Source organism: Phocoena sinus, chromosome 2 (genome assembly GCF_008692025.1).
Source record: "Phocoena sinus isolate mPhoSin1 chromosome 2, mPhoSin1.pri, whole genome shotgun sequence".
Lineage (NCBI taxonomy): Eukaryota > Metazoa > Chordata > Mammalia > Artiodactyla > Phocoenidae > Phocoena > Phocoena sinus.
Genome location: NC_045764.1, coordinates 35,081,378 through 35,102,514, shown reverse-complemented (window position 1 = coordinate 35,102,514; position 21,137 = coordinate 35,081,378). Strand labels below are relative to the sequence as shown.

Below are 21,137 nucleotides of genomic sequence, written 5' to 3'. Positions count from 1 at the left end.
GACATCCTTGCTTTCCTCTCCTGTCCATTCCCTCTGTGAAGAACGGAATTTGTAGTTGCTGGGTATGTTTCACTGAATGAACACCCTTTACCACGTTGACGCAGGCTTGCCTTGTGTCTTTGCTCTTGTTACCCTCAAATCCTGGGCCCAGCTCTAAGCTTCCCTCCTCTGTGAAGTCTTCCACTCCCTAAAATCATACAGCATTTCCCAGCTTTAACTCGTAACGACCCCAGGTTTTCTTTTTTATTGCGTTTTAATGGGGAGCTACTTCCTGAGCATCCACGTGGTCTTCTCATCTGGCCTATAGCGTCCTTGAGGCCAGCGGCCATGAGATTGCTGACAGGTCCTTGGGCCCTATAGACCTCTGAGCAGGTAAATCCTCTTCCTCAAGAGCGTTTGCAAAGACAGGGGAAATGCAAAATGGTGTTGAAGTAGTGAGCTGTAGTAAAGCTCAGGCCAGCTAACAGAGGACAGGAAAATCATTCACTGGAAGAGATTTTGCTGGAAGAAAGAAGAGGAGACAGAAGAGTTTAGCCACGTGAGCTGGGCTGGACCTGAGGCAGATCAGTTTCCTAGGCGACCATTCACCAAGGCGAGAGCAAGCTTGTGCACACTCCAAGAGGTCAGCCCAAGCACCGTCAGGACATCTTCCTGCTCCTAGCCAAGGCCACATCTCCAGGACACCTGCATGTGGGAGGAGGAGCAGGTGTGCCCACGTGCACAGGAAAGCAGAGCCAGCGTTCAGACTTGGGTCCAGTTAGGCCCACGTGTCGCCCAGCAGTTTGTGTTTCCTACGGAATTCAGCTTTTCTCTTGATGGTTGAAATTTTCTCTCATTTCTGAGTTGCTTTGTTTTGGCAGAGACTCTGATGCCAAATTGCCACCATCCCTAAAGCTTTTTGCCAGGCTCGTCCCTCTGGCATGGGATGGCTCATTCCAGGGCAGCCATCAATCTTGTGGTTCTGGATGAGGCCCTTCCACTTTGGAACTGGCCACTACCCCTGAACCCAGAAAGACTGAAAAGCCACACCAGAATTTCTGCTTTTCGCCGAGCCAGGCCTCTTAGGCTGCATCTGGAATACTCCTCTCTCCCCGACACTAGCTCTATTCATGACATGTTTGGGCTTTGTTCATTCATTGGCTCATTCCTTTTCCTTGATTTCCTTAGATCTGAACCCAGTTTTAGGCAGAAAGGAACCTTCAATTCTTACACTGCTTTTCTAGTTACCAAAAAGGAGCATTGGCTTCCCTGGTGGCGCAGTGGTAGAGAATCTGCCTGCCAACGCAGGGGACACAGGTTCGAGCCCTAGTCCGGGAAGATCCCACATGCCGCAAGGCAGCTAAACCCGTGTGCCACAACTACTGAGCCTGCGCACTAGGGCCTGCGAGCCACAACTACCGAGGCTGTGTGCCACAATTGCTGAAGCCCACACGCCTGGAGCCCGTGCTCCACAAAAGGAGAAGCCACCACAATGAGAAGACCGTGCATTGCAACGAAGAGTAGCCCCTGCTCGCCACAACTAGAGAAAGCCCACGCACAGCAACAAAGACCCAACGTAGCCAAAAATAAATAAATTACATAAATAAATAAATTTGAAAAAAAAAAAAAGGAGCATCGACACTTATATGGGGCAGTCTTCCCTAAAGGTGGATTTCTGCAATCCCTTGTGGACGGTTTTGTGACCCTATTCCTTTGACTGAAATCCAGTAGCCTCTCCTCATTCTTTGTTCTCTCTGCTTTGATGGAGCATTTGGCCATTTTGTCCACTTTCATCATTCTCCTTCAGGGCGTTTCTTGGTGTTATTTATTTTTCCTACTTACCTGACTGCATCTTTTCTATTGGTTTGCCTTCTTCCAAATCTCCAAGCTCAGTATTTGACCCTTTGATTTTTATCACTGCATTTTTCCTCCATCGATGATTCTGTGGTGGGACTTCTTCTCTGACTTCTGTACGTGACTCTCTGTCTCCAGGAGCAGTTTCTGACTTTCTCTTCAGTACCTGTCCTTAGCTCCCCAAGTAGGATGTATCCTCATTATGGGAAAGCAAAGGGACACCCTCTTCATTCCCAGCCAGCTCCGCCACCTACTTCCTGTCCCCATCAGTGCACCAGCATCTTTCCAACACTTCTGATCATCTCTGATTTTGCCTCCTGTATTCAGTTACCTATACCTGCCAACTCTTCAATTCTTGAAATATGTCCATATGCTAAGTAAAAAGGGAAAGATCTCTATACATGAGACATTTTACAAAGTACAGCTCAAGATATGTCCAGGACACATGGATTTCCAAATATGGCTTTCCAGTTTTCAATAGATTTATTAATTATGACTCAGCAAGGCAGTAGTGTGTTGGAGCCAGTTCATACTAGCTTTCGAGAACCAATTGTGATCTCTTCCTACCTTGTATTCAATGACATTTGGACGACAGCTTGAAATCAGCCCTGATGGGAATATTTACACCACAGAAATTGGCAAATGTTACAATCAGGGCCCTCTTTTCCATGAACCTGTTGTGAAACATTTACTAGCACACAACTGCATGAAAGGGATATTCACACACACACACACACACACACACACACACACACAATCTTATCAACAAGACAGTTTCAGCTTATTGATAAATCAGGTACTTAGGATAGAAATGCTCTTATTTGTTGACTGAAATAAATAGACTTGTAGAATCTTCTTCTAAATGAGTATGCCTATTGCCACAGCTCAGCATCTTCACAGTCATTTACTGAGCACTGCTATGATTGATTACTCCAGGTACCAGGAATCTGAGACAATCAAGAATACAGTCTTCAATGAGCTCACAGTTGAATGAGGCAGACCGATGAAAAAAATTGTATATAAAGTCCAATAAAGTTGTCCCGTCTACAGAAATAAGTGAAAATTGAGGGGAAACATCTGAGTCTGCCTGAGTCCCAGGAAAGTGTTGTAGAAAATGCAGCTTTAGAGTTTGGTCTAAAGGATGAGACCCGATTAGAGTCCTGAGAAAAGAAAACCGAAACAATGTAACAGAACAAAACTATAAATCAAAGATTCCAAGCACCACACTGAAAGGGCACACCATATACCTGGGAAAATTGACCCAGAATGGTCAATATCAAGACATACTCTACTAAAGACACTGGATGTTAAAGATTAAAGAATAATGTGTTAGTGTTTCTAGGCAAAAGGACCAAGTCACTTACTAGGGAAAGAAAATCAGGTTAGCGTCAGACTTCGCAACAATACCACTTCACAGTAGAAAACAATGGAGCAACATCTTTAATGTACTAAAAGAGGAAATGTGAACCAAGGATTTTCTGTCCTGCCCAACTGATCTTCAAGTTTGAAGGTCGCAGGCAAATAGTTCCAAAGTTACAAGAACTCAGGGTATGTTGTTCCCATGAGCTCTTCCAGAGGAATCTACCATATTTCTATGGAATAAATCATAGAAGCTTTGGCATAAAGTTGCTGTTTTGTGAGTCATAATTAATGGCACTGGTTCTGTCCTCTCTGCTGTCTCAGCTGTGAACCTTCTCTAATGGCACGCTAACCTTGAACTTAGCAGATACAAGGTCACGTGAGACCTCCATCCAGAAGAGGGGTTTACAAATGGTCTTCCCATTCATAATGGGGAGAAATGGCTTATGAGTAGTGATTGGCAATTATGTAACTACTGTTTTTATATTCTATGGAAAACTCCTAGATGATGATTTGATGTGTTAAAAAAATACATCATAAGTTGCTAAATGGTAATTTTTAATTATTTGTTCAAAAGCTTACAAAAAGCTTCCCTCTGTACTGAAAAACTATTATTATTATTATTATTATTTTTTTTTGCGGTACACGGGCCTCTCACTGCTGTGGCCTCTCCCGTTGTGGAGCACAGGCTCCGGACACGCAGGCTCAGCGGCCATGGCTCACGGGCCCAGCCCCTCCTCGGCATGTGGGATCTTCCCAGACTGGGGTACGAACCCGTGTCCCCTGCATCAGCAGGCGGACTCTCAACCACTGCGCCACCAGGGAAGCCCTGAAAAACTATTAATAATTAGGGCTTTCTGTTAAAGAGGACAATAAAGGCATTTAAAAAAATTCCATTCCCCTTCTGTGAAACCCAACAAAATACCCACAAAGAGGATGAAAGAGCAGGAACATCCTGTCTTTAATGAACAATGAAATGGCCACAAACCCAAACTATCAATTATGAGATACACCTGCCAAAGACCGTAAAATCTGGACCAAAATGAGGGAGGGAAGGCTGAGGGATGACAAAGATTTCCTCAGGCACGAGCAGGATATAGATTTCCCTAGGAGTAAGTGTGATGGTCCTGAAAGGCCTACTCAACGGTTCTTTGATTACAGACACTAGATGGGGGACCATGCGCTGCCCCTGAAAACACTGTGATTGTCCCTGCAGAGCCGTGGGGGAGATGGAGCTGCAGGAGAAGCCACATGTTTAGGCCTCCCAGCCAAGGAAGGCTGCAGAAATGGAGTGATGTGGAGGAAGGAGGGCAGCAATCACTGGATGATTACACAGTGAACAAGTTACTTAAGAGGCTGTTCCCTGAGTCACACCGACCCTTCCAATGCCAACATCTGAAGAGATATATGGGCAAAGGAAATAAAAATTTGGTGACAGACTGTTGAAGACAGCCAATTTACAGAAATGCCCTAGCTCGTTCCCCAAACCCGTGGTATTCCCAAACAGCCAGCTGCGTTTAAAAAGCTCCGGCAAGAGGGAGGAGCTATGGGAACGTATGTATATGTATAACTGATTCACTTTGTTATAAAGCAGAAACTAACACACCATTGTAAAGCAATTATATGCCAATAAAGATGTAAAAAAAAAAAAAGCTCCAGCATAAAAACTATGCATCAAAACTGGGGGAAAAAAATTGAAGGGGAAGAAAGAAGTTAAGGTGTGGGGAAAAGAACAGGAAGCAAGAGTCATATGAAAAGCATAGTATCACAAAGGTATTACCCAGAGAAAAGTTCTGAAAAACAGACTCCATATTCCCAAGGAAATTATAGTCATGATGTCTGGGGGGAAAGTGGCTTTAAAATGAGGTTTGAGTTCAGAAAGAGATTATGAGTCAACAGAAGGAGATGAAAAGACAACTTGGAATAGTCAGGGAAAAAAAGTGAAAAGAAGAACTTCAGACAGCAGACGTAAAAGTTACTTTACAAGCAACAAAAAGTAATTAAAACGACTGGAAACAGAGAGCTATGGTATACAAGCTGGAATAACTCATGTAAAATGATATGAAAAAGAGTAAGATGTAAAATTGGTTTTTAGAGGCAATGATGGATATGGAAAGGCAGAGAGAGGAGGTTAGACATAAGTGTGATTGGTATTTGTGAGAAGAACAAAACGAATGGAACAGAAAAATATTCAGAGATAAGGGGAATTAGTTTCCTTTAATAAAAGCTTTAATTTGCAAGTCATAATGGTATACCACGTGCCACTAAAGTATGACCCACTAAGACATAGCCTGCTTAGGTGCTGAACTTCATTGGTAAAGAAAGGAGCCAAAGGCCTCTGAGCATAAAAGGCAAACAAATAAACAACAAAAATTCCCTGCTTGGCCTCCTCCACCTTCACAGTAGCATTAGATGCAAGAAGACAGTGAAGCAGTGTCTGCACAGTTCAGAAGGAAAGGAAGTGTGACCCAGGTGTTTTCTCTTCATCCTGTTTGTTCTTCATGTGGAAAGGCAAGAGAGGCAGTCAGAGCACACATACCCATAAGCCCGTCTCGAAAACCTTGCAGGGCCATGATGAAGCATCAAGATGACTAAAGATAAAAAATCCAGGAAGGCACAGATGCTGGTGAAAAAAGATGGAAGATGGATCGTAAATTCATTTACAGAATTAAGAGTAATCAACCAGCAATTGCATCTCAGAACAGAACGTAAATATCAGAAAATCTTGACGTTAGCTAAATAATTTAACAAAAACAAATTGAATGTTGCACAGGAGAGATGGGTGAGAGGAAATGTAAATGTGCTTACCAGATACTCTCGTTAAGTCAAAATATGTCAGTAAAAATAACTACCCAAACCTCTTGTTGGTTTCTTTCATCTTCTTTCTTAACTTTGGAGAGTTCTTTTGGGAATTAATCACTTAATAGTGGAAAAAAATCTGCCATTCAGCAACTCTTTTAATCTTATTTTAGTTTATTTTTTTCTAATATACCTAATAAAATTGCAGTAAAATTTTAAATTAAAATTGCATGTACACATGTAATTATGACTACCAGATATCAATGTTATAGATACAGTGATTATCAAATATTAATGTTCTTTTACGTAGAGCAGTTCGGGTGTTTTTTAAAACAAAAACTTTCTTTTATACTTTCCTACTCCTTGAATTCTTGATCATGGGTGTATGTCATTTTTTAATTTTAATTTTTTTTTAGTGAACTATAATTGGCATATAATATATTCGTTGCAGGTGTGCAACATGGTGATTCAATGTTTGTATACATTATGAAAAGATCACCACAATAATTCTAGTCACCATACAAAGTTAATACCATATTATTGTCTATATTATGTCAGTTTTTAAAAAGCAAAGTCATCCTACTATATTAATAAATAGCTAAAAAATAAAATAGATTAGACATCTAAAAAATAAATTAGACATCAATTACAAGACCATAAAACCGCACGATAATAAATCACTAGAAATTAGTTACTATCTCAGAAAGAAAGAAGAAAGTAAGGAGGAAGGGAAGGAAGGGAGGGAAGAAGGGGAGAGAGAAAAGAAAAGGCAGAGGGGAGGGGAGGGGAGTGATGGGGAGTGGTGGGGTGAGGGAAAATCTCCATCTCCTAAAAGATGTCCAAGCCTAGGAAATGCTTACTTATTGGTGCACCCATACGTAACACCCCTCCTGTTTCACCGTAGGAGACGTCGCTGTTGCTGCAGGGGATGTGTCTGCTCACACTCCGTTTGACTCTGTCGCCCAATTCTCATTACAGTGTTCTGTCAGTTGTGGTGTTGGAACCCAGCGGAGACAGCAGGTATGCCAAAGGCTGACGGCCAAAGGCCGGCGTGTCCCCCTCAGTGAGACCGTGTGCAGGCATCTTCCTGGGCCCCCTCTTGCGAGATCTTGCCGAATGCCTGTGTGCAGGAGTAAGTATGGAAAGTCCACGCTTCACCAGATATGCCGATTCTGTTCCTCTCCCCGAGTGGCTTCATCTTCCATAGAGCAACATGTTTCTAATCTGTAGGTAAAGCAAATCAAGCAGAATTCAGGTTTGTTATAAGCGGCAAATGGTATAATATTGAAGACCAAGATACAGCTCTAAGAAAAGTCAGTTTGAAGAAATATCCATCCGCTTAACAAATCCTGTGTATATACATACATATACGTACATATATGTATGTACGTATATGTATGTATATATACTAAGTTTACCAGAAACTTTCCTGAAGAAACTTACCAAGTAAGAAAAATGATAGTAACTTTAAAAAATGTCATAGCATTCATGGCATTTATTGAGCACTTACTCTGTGGAGTTCCTTGCAGGCATTATTGCACTGTCTTATTTAGTCCCCAGCAACATTGTGAGCCAGGTATTATCCCCATTGAGAGATGAGGCATCCAAGACGTAGAGAAGGTCCGAGATTTGACCAAGGATCTGTAGCTGCCAGTTGGGCCTCTTGGCCTCTTTGACCACAAATCTGTCTGATTCCTGAGCCCACGCTCTTAGCCACCTCTCTGTGGTGATTCATAGACAACATTCTTTCTTTTTCCCCGGGAACTCTTTGAGAACAAGTTTTCAAAATCTTGAGATTCCAAAGATTCGAGATCCCCAAGTTTTATCGTATCCTGGAATTCAAGGATGTCTGTGGCGTGTGGCTCAGTGTCATGCTTCAAGCTGCTTACCTGTCTGATTTTTATTAATTGTGGGTGGTTGCATAGCAACGTGGCTGGACCGTAAACTGTCTTAGAGGAGAGTGAGATTAAATTCTGGCAGCTTCCTCTAAAATAATAACAGAATAACATGTGGGAATACATCGTGGTTATTAGGGCATGCAATATGGTAGAAGATGAAATTGTAAATTGTTACGGCATACGGTAGAAAGCAGAGTAAAAGGATAAGTTTTAGGGAGGAAAAAAAAGCAGGAAAAAAAGACAGTCATATTTCCCCTTGACCCTGTCTCATTCTCTAGCTTGCCAACATGTAGGTCATGGAAGCAGACAAGAGACAGGAATGCATTCTCCCAGCACAGCCAAGTCACCCCGAGCTGGGCCTCCACTTCAGCTGTAGCCTGGCCTGATGCCATCCCCTTGGATCGATGGCCCTGGCTTGCATAAATTTGGCTTCTCCCTCTGCACGCTCCTATGGCATCCTCTTCCCCCCACCACCGTATCAGAGCCAATGGGATGAGCTTGGCACAGACCCATTCTCCCTACCCCTCCTGCCTCTGCACAATTCTCCCTCTGTCATCACACACTTAGCACGTACACCACCCTCATCCCACCTTCAAATGCATCGTGTGCTGACCTCCAGCATCCTTTCTGCCTTTCACCAGGACACACCACCACCAGGTCCATTCTTTCTCTCCAACATCTGCCAACACGTAGGACAGCCAGCATCCATGCGGTTGACTTTCTCACACCCTGATATCCCAATTTCCCAACATGGTCAGTTTCACTGACAGCCATCCCCTTGGCAGGGTGACACCCTAGACTTCCTCATTTCTTGGTACTTAAATAGCTTCCTGCTCTTCTACCGTTCCCCACCTGGCCCCTGCTTGTTTAGTTAATGCTTCACTGTGCCCTCTGGTTCTTCCTTCCCTGTTGTCCCCAAACTTCCTGCTCTTGCACTAGAAACCACTCCTCTTGGCTGGCATTTCCTTATCACTCACTTAACCAATTCTAGAGTCAGATCACTATGCCCTTCCTTAACCCACTACCTCCATCACCCTGCTCACCTTCAACCCTGGTGGGTTACCTTTTAGGTGATCTTTTTTTACGATGTCATCATTTTTAACTTTAATTACAACCATGTATATAAATGATAGCACACAGGATAAGTTGAGAGAACAAGGGGATGTAAAGGAACTAATGATTTTATCTTGTATCACAGATCAGATAACAGCTGAGTAGGGCTCCTATTTCACAGAGTTGACTGTTTCAGATAATAAAGCATGGTCATTTATCACATCCACATGATTTTAAAACCTAAGCAACCTCTTTTATATTTTAACCAAAATAACGCAAAGAACAAACATGATACAAAGATCGGTTTGTGTGCGTATTTAACAAATGTGCATACATAATATTTTTAACAGTGTACAAAATCAGTGCATTTCACCATGTCAATTCAAGCAGAATTCCATCTTTCTAGATATAAACTGAACATCTCTTTTCGTACATACTTTCTGACCTACCACTGCAGATCACACGCAGGCTTAGGTACTTTATGAAATCTCCTTTAAAAGAATCCATAATGTCATGTCTCAAAGCAATTAGGATGACATCACCTTTTAGGTGATTTTTATTTGCTTGTTTTTTAGTTCCCTGACCTGAGCTACTGGGATCGCTGAAGAAAATACTACCACCATCCTTATTAGACATACTTCATATTCACGCTATCTGATTTACCTGGGCAATAATGTGTGGGTGTTTTTCCTATTCCTAAGAATTCCCAAGAAATTCATCATAGCAGCTATTTCATAACCACTCTACTGGCCCCAAGTTCCCATCTCTCTGTGGATAAACTCATCTTTTATCCCTCTATTCTGACTGTCCTCTCTCCTTCATGTCACATCCACCCCCTTTGCTCACCAGACTGGAAAAGTGTGGTCTTCTTTATAGGCATAATCCCTCAGTTATGGAAGAGGTGTGAAGACAAGAAAGATCAAGCCCAGATACGCTGTGATCTTTATTCCCTGTCAAGGCTCCACTTCTAGAAATGTGTCCTAATCAGTGCCTTGAGTTTAAGTAAAACCCATCCTCTATGGAGGAGAGAATCTTCTTGCTCCCCGTTTTGACCCTTTTAATGTGCAGTGGGATGGAGGGCGGGGAGAGGGGGGGCAAGATGTCTTGAGCTCCCCCTAGAGGCCGGTGGTGCACCATACAGCCCCCCTGCCTGCTTCTCCCCAGACCTTCCCTGCATTCTCCCACCTCCAGCTTTTACCCCTTGCTTAAATTCTTCCCCCCGCCATATCTAGCAACTGACATTCTTCCCATTCTTGAAGGACCAGTACAAACCCTACCTTTCCCAGGAATCTTTCTCAGTTGCACTTAATCTCTGAAAAGTAATATGACAATGTGGTTAAGCCAACTTGAGTTCAAATCTCATTTCTATCAGGATCTCATCATGTGACATTGGGCAGGTTATTTAATCTCTGTGAGTCTCAGTTTTTTATCTATAAAATGAGAATAGTAGTTGTACCTACCTCATAGAATTGTTTTGAGAATTAATGCCTAGAAAGTGCTTAGAAACAGTGCTGGACACATACTATAGGCTCAAAAGTATTAGTTATTTTTAATGTCGTTACCACTTTAATTCCTATTATAGCTTTAAGATAGGATAAAATGTAACAGAGTAACTAGTGTTGTGTCTTCTGGCTTACTAGGGTATAAATTTATATGGGGTAGCTAGATAGTAGCTCTGGACAGTTTTTCAGTGTAGGCCTCCAAAGCACTTATAATGAGTTGTACCCAAAGACATACTTTTCAAATATGTCAGGCTTGGATCATCCTCAGATTGCTGTTAAAAGCCTACCTGTCTTGGCTTCCAATCAGGCATCTAAAGAAAACAAAAGATAATAGGAATATAGTGTTTGAGTTTAGACTTTTTTCAATTATGGCTCCTGGTTTTAAAGAATTCTTATTTTTCACCCAAGTACTGACATCAAAATAGTTGGAGGACTTCCCTGGTGGTCCGGTGGTAAGACCACGCTTCCACTGCAGGGGGCGCAGGTTTGATCCCGGGTCGGAAAACTAAGATCCCACATGCCACACGGTGCGGCCAAAAAAAATTTTTTTTTTGAGGGAAGGGAGGCACCCGGGCACGTACTGTATGATGAAAATGTCAAGAAACATATGCCTCATCCCCTTCCCAGGTTATCTCAAACCCACTCGCTTCTCTTCAGCTCTTGGTCTTCCTCCTTGTACCAGCCCACCGTCTGCCTCTTCAGCTCTCATTATAGAGCGCTTCTACTCTTCCTCTATGCCTTCTCAGATTCCAGTAGCACCCACCCCTGCCTGCCTGACATAGCTGTAGCCCTTGGAAACCCAGACAGGCACAGGGCTACCTCGCCAGCACCCCTCTTGGGCTTGTGTCACCTCCTGCAGCATCCAACAGCAGACATTTATTTTATCTTTTGCTCAGTCATTCATTTGTTATTCATTCAATAAACAGTAAGAGTTTTCTCTTACTGTTTACTCTTACTTACTGTTTACTCCTGTTTACATGTACCAGACACTATGCTGTTCCCCAAGGACAGAGATGATCTCTCTGCCTGGGCATATATTGTTTTCAGTGTCAGGGGATAGCATTTCCTTATTAATTCTTTCAGGACTCATTCATCAAGTGCTACTGTGTTTTAGATGTTATGATACAAAATGAAAAGGATCCCTTCTCTTGTCTCTAAGAACTCATAGTCTGGTAGGAGAGAGACATATATAAACAAATAAGGAGAATAAAGTGCCAATGATATCATAAAAGGATGCAGAAGTGCTCACTGCAGCTGGGGGATGTGAGGAAGAGTTTCAAAAAGGAGGAAGCTTTGAGCAGAATTCTGAAAGCTGTGTCCATTCATCAGATCCACACGGGACACAGGAGAATCTGGGAAAAGAGAACAGTGTCGGCAAAAGTGGGGTATGACAAATGGAGTGGTATGTTTGGGGAAACTGCAGGCAATTCCATAGGATTAGAACTGAGGTTGAAGGTGGGTTATGGTGAAAGGGAAAGCTTGAGAGGTGAGCTGTAGAGCATCTTGAGCCCCATAATGAGGAGTTTAGATTTTATCAAAGAAGGAAGTGACATAGTCAGATTTTATTTTGGTTTATTTACTCAGACAGCTGTCTAGATATATTTTTTACATTAATTTTTATTGGAGTATAGTTGCTTTACAATGTTGTGTTCGTTTCTACTGTACAGCAAAGTGAATCAGCTATACGTATACATATATCCCCTCTTTTTTGGATTTCCTTCCCATTTAGGTCACCACAGAGCACTGAGTATAGTTCCCTGTGCTATACAGCAGGTTCTTATTATATCTGTTTTATACATAGTAGTGTATATGTGTCAGTCCCTGTTTCTCAATTCATCACAGCCTCCCTTCCCCCACTGGTATCCACATGTTTGTTCTCTGCATCTGTGTCTCTGCTTTGCAAATAAGTTCGTCTGTATCATTTGTCTAGATTCCACATATAAGCGATATTATACGATATTTGTTTTTCTCTTTCTGACTTACTGCACTCTGTATGACAGTCTCTAGGTCCATCCACGTCTCTGCAACTGGCACAATTTCGTTCCTTTTATGGCTGAGTAATATCCCATCGTATATATGTACCACATCTTCCTTATCCATTCCTCTGTTGATGGACGTTTAGGTTGCTTCCGTGTCCTGGCTATTGTCAATAGTGCTTCATATATGGATATATTGGAAAAATATGAGAGTGCAGGCAGGGAGTCTAGTCAAGGGGATATGACGATCTCTAGGTGAGAGAGAGTGAGGAGAGAAGCAGTGAGGCCACATTCTAACAGTGCTTCAGATGTCCCATCTAAGTACCTGATGGCTGGCTAGAGTTGGGAGCGAAAAGGACAGTGGTGTGCTTGTCAGTGTTTAACAAGCAGCTCTGGGGCAAGGTGGGTGGCGAGGAGGGAGAGGTTGCTGTCATTTGTTACCTTTGCTGATTTCCGTGGTGTAGATGCTCCCGTCATGGTTGGTTTCTGGCTGCCGACGTGGCATCATTGAATGCAGAGTTGGGAATGGATAGTAACAGTCTCACCGACCTGTGAGTCTGTGAGAGGAAGGGCCAGCATGCCAGTGGACAGGGAAAAATCGAGATGCCTCTAGAATCTGCCTGGAGGAGGTTGGTAGAAGATGAAGCCATTAACTTAGGGCATATAGGAAGAGGAGGACTGTTGGGATGGGTTAGGGAGGCAGAGATAAAGTGTTTAGCTTACAATATTTTAAACTTGAAGTAGCAGGAAGAGATTTCCAGTCAGCAGTGGACTATTAGATCTTGTGCTCTAGAGAAAGGTCTAGGTTAGACAGATCAACTTGGGAGGCATCAACCTAGAGTTGTTAGTTACAACTACAGGATCATCCAAAGAAAAGTTTAGAGCAAGAAGAGAAAGGGAGGAAGTGGCCAAGCACTGACACCTGAGGGGTGGTAGCGACAGCCAGCAGCATGCTGGCAACGAACAGTGGTGGGAAAGGACCAGAAGGAGGGTTGAAAGAAATGGCAGGGAGGCGAGACTTCTCCATGAACTGAGTGATTACGGGCGCCATGTGTCCTAGAAGGGTCAAGTACGAATACTGAAGGGACATTGTATTTGTCACTAGGGGACCATTGGTGGCCTTTCCCTGAGAGCTTTTAGTGCGGTGCTGTGAGCAGAAGCTCATCTACCCTCGGTTGAAAAGTGCATGAGAACTAAGTGTGGAAGCCATTCCTTCAGCCTGATGAGACACTTACGGTGTGATCTTCATGGGACTTCACAGCCCATTTAACCAGTCCCGCCTATAGCATCCCTTGTAGCCTCCTCTCAGCTGCCTGTGTTTCTACCCTAAAGAGAATCTGAAAAAATGCTGCCCGGGTTCTTGATAGAGCTCCAGAGGGGCTTATGAGATCCTCCATGCCAGTGGAAGCAATGCAGGCCAGCACCAACCAAGCAGCCCCATCCAGGGCTGGGTTCTGAGGGGCCTGGGTTCCACAGGGTAATAGGAAGGCTTAGAGGCTGCTTTGCAGCCAAAGCCCATTCGGGAGTGGCAGGAGTCAAGTGATGGTGAGACCAAGTGGAAACATCCAGCACAGATGGCTTGGGGCAGAAACCTGGCATGGCGCCAAGACTTAGCATCATGGCAGGGACACAACTGGAATTAGGGCTGGACACGAGCAGGCAATTGCGATAAACGGCCTCGGGCACCAGGGCTGGCCTTTACTGGGTAGGGCAGGCTGACACTGAGGCCAGAAGGAGGACCTCCAGAAGAAAGATCTCTTCGTTTTCTAGAAACGCCAAAAGATGTGGCATTTCTCATATCCAGCACAGTGGGAGAGTGGAGGGATGGGTTGGTACCCTCGCACTGGCCGCAGGCCCTCCAGGAGGATGCCATCGCTGCCTGGCCACTCTCTGTCTCATCAGGCTCGTCCAGTGTGGCAGTTTGGGGGCGTATCCAGATGCAGGAGGAGGCAGTCACCCAAAACCAGACCAGTTTCTTGCCCAAGAACTGTGTCTGATGAGGCCACGCTCCAGGCACTGCTCCAGAGGAACTCACAGGCGTCCCAAGAGAGGAAGTGGCCCACGCCGTGGGACATGGCAGAGCCTGATCCCAGACCCCTCCCCAGGCATACATGCGAACTGAACTGCTGCATACCCAGCGTGAGGAATTGCTAAACAGGCCTGGTTGGGAATGGAGCTGGGGCCACAGGGCCTGCCTTCCAGCAGATGGGCATGCAGCCAGAGGGAGCGGCTGAGCTGCTCATGGCTCACCCAGCCATGGGCAGGGCCTTTACCAAGGCTGAACACTGCCTGTCACCTGCAGACTCCCCAGCCTGCTTTGGAAGGAGTCAGGTCCCATCTGCTTTAAGCCCCAAGCTCAGCTGAGGGACATCTGGCTACCAGTGGACCTGAATGTAATTAGAACCCTTCTCCGTGGTAATTAGAAACCATCTCCATGGCAATTAGAACCCATCTCCACACAGGATGTTGTGTGGGCTTATACCAGCCTCAGATCATCTCCAGCCTGAAGCATCGAGCCAGGCCTGTGCTGCATTCCCCATGTGGGCTTCTGCACCTTCCCAGTAAGAGCAGGAACGTTCAAGCTATGGCCTCATCTGTAGCAGCCCTCAGAGTCTGTCTCCACACCTCTCTCTCAGTTGCATGAGTTCAAAAGTCTGACTTTGACCCAGCTTAAACTCTGATTTTGAAGAACAGGTTGCAAAGCCATCCACGTGCACATTTATCTTTCCCATTGTCCGCCACTGAGGGATTAATGACCAGACAGGGTGTTCAACTGAATCCTTTTAAATGATAATAAAAAGAGATCTTTATAGGTGCATATAAACACATTATGTAGATATCATGGATATGTATGTGTGTAGACATACATACATACCGTGCATTGTGACAAGTAGTCATAAAATGCAACCAGATAAGTAAAATTAGAAACCAGTGAGTAATAAAAAAGGAAAACAAACAAGGCTAATATAGGATTATGTCTTGAATTTTGCACTTCTGTTACGTGTGGGCACAAATTTAGCTCTAAACTTGATAACATAACTATCTTGGAAAAGGCAACCTGGTCGATTACACGGTTCAGTGTTTATCGGGCAGGAAATGGACTAATTACTCAGAGGAAAGTATAAGAGTTCCTGATGGTGAGACCACAGAGAAATCCTCCTGCCTCCTCCTTACAGAAGACATCACAAGGTGTAAAGGCTTCGGCAGGGTTCACACAGAAGACACAGATGCTCTTTCTGATTTTCCCTTCTCTCTCCACCAGTAGCGTCCCCTCAGATTGCCTTTGAGTTAATGCAATGGGACGCTCCGGGGCAGTGGTTCTCGACCTTTGCTGCCCATTTCAGTCACCTGGGGAGCTTTTAAAAAGTCTGATGCCCAGGCTGTTCCCCATAAGTCAGAATTTCTGGAGGTGAGACCCAGGGTATTGAGATTAAAAAACAATAATAGCAGGTGTTTTGAATGTGCAGCAAAGTTTGAGAGCCACTGCCTAGTCAGAGTTGATATTGAAACGCCACACACCAGAGTTGTGACTGGTTGTTAAAGTAGGGACATACTTCCCAAATGGTTAGTAAGTAGCCTCTGCCTGAACCCCACGACTGTCTCCCAGCTGCTGGGACCCTCCTGCCAGGAGCCGTCTGACCTCCTCATGGTGTAACAATGTTGGGAGAGGGAACACTGCAAAGACCTGGTCCAGTGCTACAGCTGCCATCTGCTCTGGTTGACTGCACCCTCACCATGCAGATTGTGAAGTATTTGGCATAGCATCTCTGCCTATAATAATAGATGAACCGTCAGTTTACCAGGAATCCTCCTGCTTTTGATCATTGTTGAACAGTGGTAAGTCCAAAACTCTATATTGCCAACCGAAAGAAAACCTGTATGCCTTAACTGGCTGAGGGGAGCTTGACACCCTCTGTGAAGGGTCTGCGTCCCACTAGGGAAAGGTGTATACATGACAGGCCACCCCGCTCCACTTAGAGATGAGCCGAGGGGAGCATTCGCGGGCAGAACCGTGGACAAGGGGCCTGGCCTATTAATTGCATCTCTGTGGGATTTGCATGCAAACTCATTATGCCTGTCCCTCACTTAGAACATTCTCTACCACAACCCTGTTGTTACGCACCCAACCCTGTTGCTTTTCTGAACTTACGGGCACCACCACACCCCAGCAGGCAGGCAGACTCTAAAGGGATCATGAACCACCCGAGAGGAGTCCAGGAGTTATTCTGGCAAACCAGGGTACTGGTGAACACACTCTAGTTCGCGCCCAGGGCCTGAGAAGTCCGTCTAAGCAGAGTCTTAATCTGGTTCTCCTCCCAGCGTATCCCTGCCAGTGCTACAACCAGGAGGAGCCGTAACCGGGGTCCTCCAAGGTTCTGATTCCCACCCTCCCCCCTACCCCGTCTCATGACCTGAATTCCACAGTGCCGTTTCCATGGATCCAGTCTCTCTTCTGTCACTTCCTCCTTCCAGGCCCTCTAGCCCACGCTCCACCATCTGCCCATGGACCTAAGTACATCTTCAAAGAGGAATCAGTCTCCCACCTGCATCAAGCCCCCCTACTCACTTCAGAATCACCCTAGGACGCATTGAGGCCTTCCTTCCCGCAGGTGGACAGAGCCACGGCTCTTGGGGGATGGGATCTGAGGAGTGTCCTCTTTGGCCTTAGCCCATTAACTGCAGCCAGTGCCCAGGAACAAGCAAGAGTCAGCTGACCCTTGATCCGTCTCAGCTTGCCCTGTTGTTTGCTGGCTGGACCTGCCTTTGTCCGCTGACATTAGTCATATATGAGAGCTTTTAAGTGCACTTGATATAAACGCTCTAACCTGTCACATTCCTCTGACGAAGGTGCTAACATTACCCACATTTATGAGTGAGAAAACTGAGGCTCAGAGAGATTAAGTGACTTGTGCAAATGGCGCTAAGATCCAAACTCAGATTCATCTGGCTTCCAAGTGCCTGTCCTACCTTTTCTTTGATCACTTGCTTCTTTAGGCCCCCAAGCTAGTTGAACTGACCCGCTTGGGTTATATGCTGCAGTTGGCCGGCTTCATCCTCCTTTTCAGATCCTTCACACGCATTCACTCATCTCCCCAATCACTGCCTCCCTCAGATTTGGGGTACCCCTGGCCAAGCCATACTAGATTCTCAGGGGCCTCCTCCCCTAGGTGGTGGAGGCCCCACATATCAGACATCCCCTTACTGATGGAAACATTTAACCACTTAACCTCATGCCTCCCCAAGCCAGAGCTTTGTAAAATAATTTACATGCTTCCATGCAATTCATTCAAACGTGCATTCTTTGCTGCTCAAGTACTAGATAGTTGTGAAATTTACCCCCATCTAAGGATGTATAATATATATATCATTACTTACGTTTTAGTTCTCAAATGTTTTAAAAGAGGAAAAAAATTTGTTGACTTGTGCCAGCCTTGGAAGATTACAGTCAAAAAGTTTTCATCATTGAGATGTTTGTGTTTTCTTTTCTCTCTTTTTTTTTTCCTACAGAAATGCAACCAGAGATGAAGACCAACCTTGGCAAGCAGGGTCCTCAGATCCTTGGTGTCCAGAGAGTCTACATTCAGACAAGGGAAGAGAAGCGCCTTAACCTGACCGTCGGGAGCAGAGCCTATTTGCTGCCCAACACATCTGTGATTATTAAATGCCCAGTGCGACGATTCCAGAAATCTCTGATCCAGTGGGAGAAGGATGGCCATTGTCTGCAGAACTCCAAACGACTCGGCATCACCAAGTCAGGCTCACTAAAAATCCACAGCCTTGCAGCCCCCGACATCGGCATGTACCGGTGTATTGCAGGCTCTGCCCAAGAGACAGTGGTGCTCAAGCTCATTGGCACTGACAACCGGCTCATTGCACCCCCAGCCCTCAGAGGGCACACAAGGGAATATCCTGGGATGGACCACAATGAAGCCAATAATTTGGGAGCCACATGGCATAAGATGAGGCAGAAGTGGAGTAACAAAAATGAGCTTTATTTGGACGATGGCCAAATTCATCATCAGCCTCTCTTACGAGCTCTGTTGGGCCACTGCAGCCATTCTGCAGGAAACGCCAACTCCTGGGAGTTTGAGAAAAAGCAGTTTGAATCCGCAGTTAAACAGGGAGCCTACAGCATGGATACCGCCCAGTTTGATGAACTGATAAGGAACATGAGTCAGCTCATGGAGACCGGAGAGGTCAGTGATGACCTTGCGTCCCAGGTGATATATCAGCTGGTGGCCGAGTTAGCGAAGGCGCAGTCTGCACACGTGCAGTGGCGGGGCATCCTGGGAGAGGCGCCTCCCACGGCTCACCTAAGGGGGGAAACGGGAAGTGTGCCCCAAAGCTCCAATTCGAAAAACTCAGGCAAGCTGACATTCAAGCCAAAGGGACCTGTTCTCTTGAGGCAAAGCCAGCCCACCTCGATTTCTTTTAATAAAACAGTACATTCAAGGATTGGAAATACAGTCTACATTACAAGAAGGACGGAGGTCATCAATCTACTGTGTGAGCTTGTTACCCCCGGTGAGGCCACATATACGTGGACCAAGGATGGAGCATTGTTACGACCCTCCGAAAAGTAAGTAAAACAAGAATACGGTGTTTCCTCTGTAATACCATCTTAATGGTTCTGCTTCCAGCTTTCTTGAAAATATTTTCAAATCCCTTCTCCCAAGAATGTGTTTCCAACAGGATTCTTTGGGAGAGAAACTCAAAAATGTTAGGGTATGGAATGTAAAATGGTTAGCTAGTGGGAAGCAGCAGCATAGCACAGGGAGATCAGCTCAGTGCTTTGCAACCATCTAGAGGGGTGGGATAGGGAGGGTGGGAGGGGATATGGGGACATGTGTGTGCATATGGCTGATTCACTTTGGTGTACCACAGAAACTAACACAGCATTGTGAAGCAGTTATACTCCAATAAAGATATATTGGAGTATAAAAAATGAAAAGAAAGAAAATCAAAGTAGTCTTTACTTCACCATCATTTTAAAGTGGAGGGCTAAGTGGCTACCAGTTCAAGGAGAACAGTTACTTTCTTCTCAGCCTATTATAGATAAGATTGTTTTCTGGCTTCCATTTTTGTTGTTGAAAAGTGTGTTGTCAGTGTAATTATCATTCATTGGTAGGTAATACGTTCTTTTTCTCTGTTTATCTTTCAAAATTTATTCTTATCTTTGGTGCTCTGCAGTTTTATGATGGTAAGTCTACGTGAGTGTCTTGTTTTATTTATCTTGCTTGAAATTTGTTGCACTTTCTGTACTGAGGATACATATATTTTATCAGTTCTGGAAAATTCTCAGCCCATTTTCTTTTTTTTTTTTTTTTTTTTTTTTTTTTTTTTGGCGGTATGCGGGCCTCTCACTGTTGTGGCCTCTCTCGCTGCGGAGCGCAGGCTCAGCCGCCATGGCTCACGGGCCCAACCATTCCGCGGCATGTGGGATCCTCCTGGACCGGGGAACGAACCCGTGTCCCCTGCATCACCAGGAGGACTCTCAACCACTGCGCCACCAGGGAAGCCCCCCATTTTCTTTTTGAATATAGCTTTTTCTTCTTTCTTTCTAGAATATCAAATAAATGTATGTGAGAATTTCTCTGTCTCAATCTTCCCTGTGTTTCAAACTCTCTTTCATATTGCCTCTTTTACTTTCTAGTTTGCTACTTGTCTCTTCAGCATTGTAAAAAACTAAGTGGATATTAGCCCACCCACTTAGTTTTCCATTTCAGTGACCACATACATAATTTTTAGAAGTTCTGTTTGGTTATTTTGTGGATTGTTGAATAACTTTTGATAGTTTGTCAAGGTGTTCTTCTATTTATGTATACATTATGTAAAGTATAAGATTATACATTAAATATAAATAATCCAAAAGCTCTAACTAAAAGCCAGAGATTGTCAGAGGATAACAAAGCAACAACTAAAATATAGGTTGTCAACAAGAAGTGCACTTCAAATGTAAAAACACAGATAGGTTAAGAGTAAAAGGATGGAAAGCAGCATATCAAATAAATGCATACTTGAATGTTTCTAACAGCCTTATTCATAATAGCCCCAAACTGGAAATAGGCCAAATGTCCATCACCTGATGGCTTTGTAAACAAATTACGGTATGTTCATAAAATGGCAAATGCTCATCATAGATAAGGAAGGAGCTACGGATATATATACATCAATATGTATGAATATCAAAACCATTATGTTAAGTGAAAGAAACCAAGCATAAAAGACTACATACTTTATAATAATTCCATTTCTATAAACTTGTAGGAAAGACAAAATTACAGTGATAGAAAGAAGGTCAATGGTTGTCATAGTCCTAAGGTTTTGGGGGAGGGGACTTGGCTGCAAGGGAGCAAAGGGAACTTTTTGAGGTTATAGAAATGTTATATATCTTGCTTGTGGTGGTGGCTACACGAATGTATACATGTGTCAGAAGTGAAATTGTACACTTAAAGTTAGTGAATTTTATTGCCTGATAATTACAGTTCAATTTATAAAACGTGTCTCAAAACAAAAAATCTTAATAGTATTATACTTCCTTTTCCCCCTCTCTCATGTGCTATTTTTTATCATACATTTTACTTCTACTTACATTATATACTCTAAAATGCATTGCTACTCTATGTATTCTATACAATCACCTGTCAATTAAAGGATTTTTTTTTTTTTTTTTCCTGGTACACGGGCCTCTCACTGTTGTGGCCTCTCCCGTTGCG

General features: G+C 44.1%; 1 protein-coding gene across 1 annotated transcript in view; it reads left to right on the top strand.

The window, feature by feature from the left end:
• Positions 1-21,137, top strand: part of ADAMTSL3 (ADAMTS like 3) — a 387,063-nt gene that overhangs the window by 305,477 nt on the left and 60,449 nt on the right. The window contains 2 exon segments of the mRNA XM_032622232.1: positions 6,970-7,123; positions 17,929-19,000. Coding sequence (XP_032478123.1) covers positions 6,970-7,123; positions 17,929-19,000 — 1,226 coding nt within the window.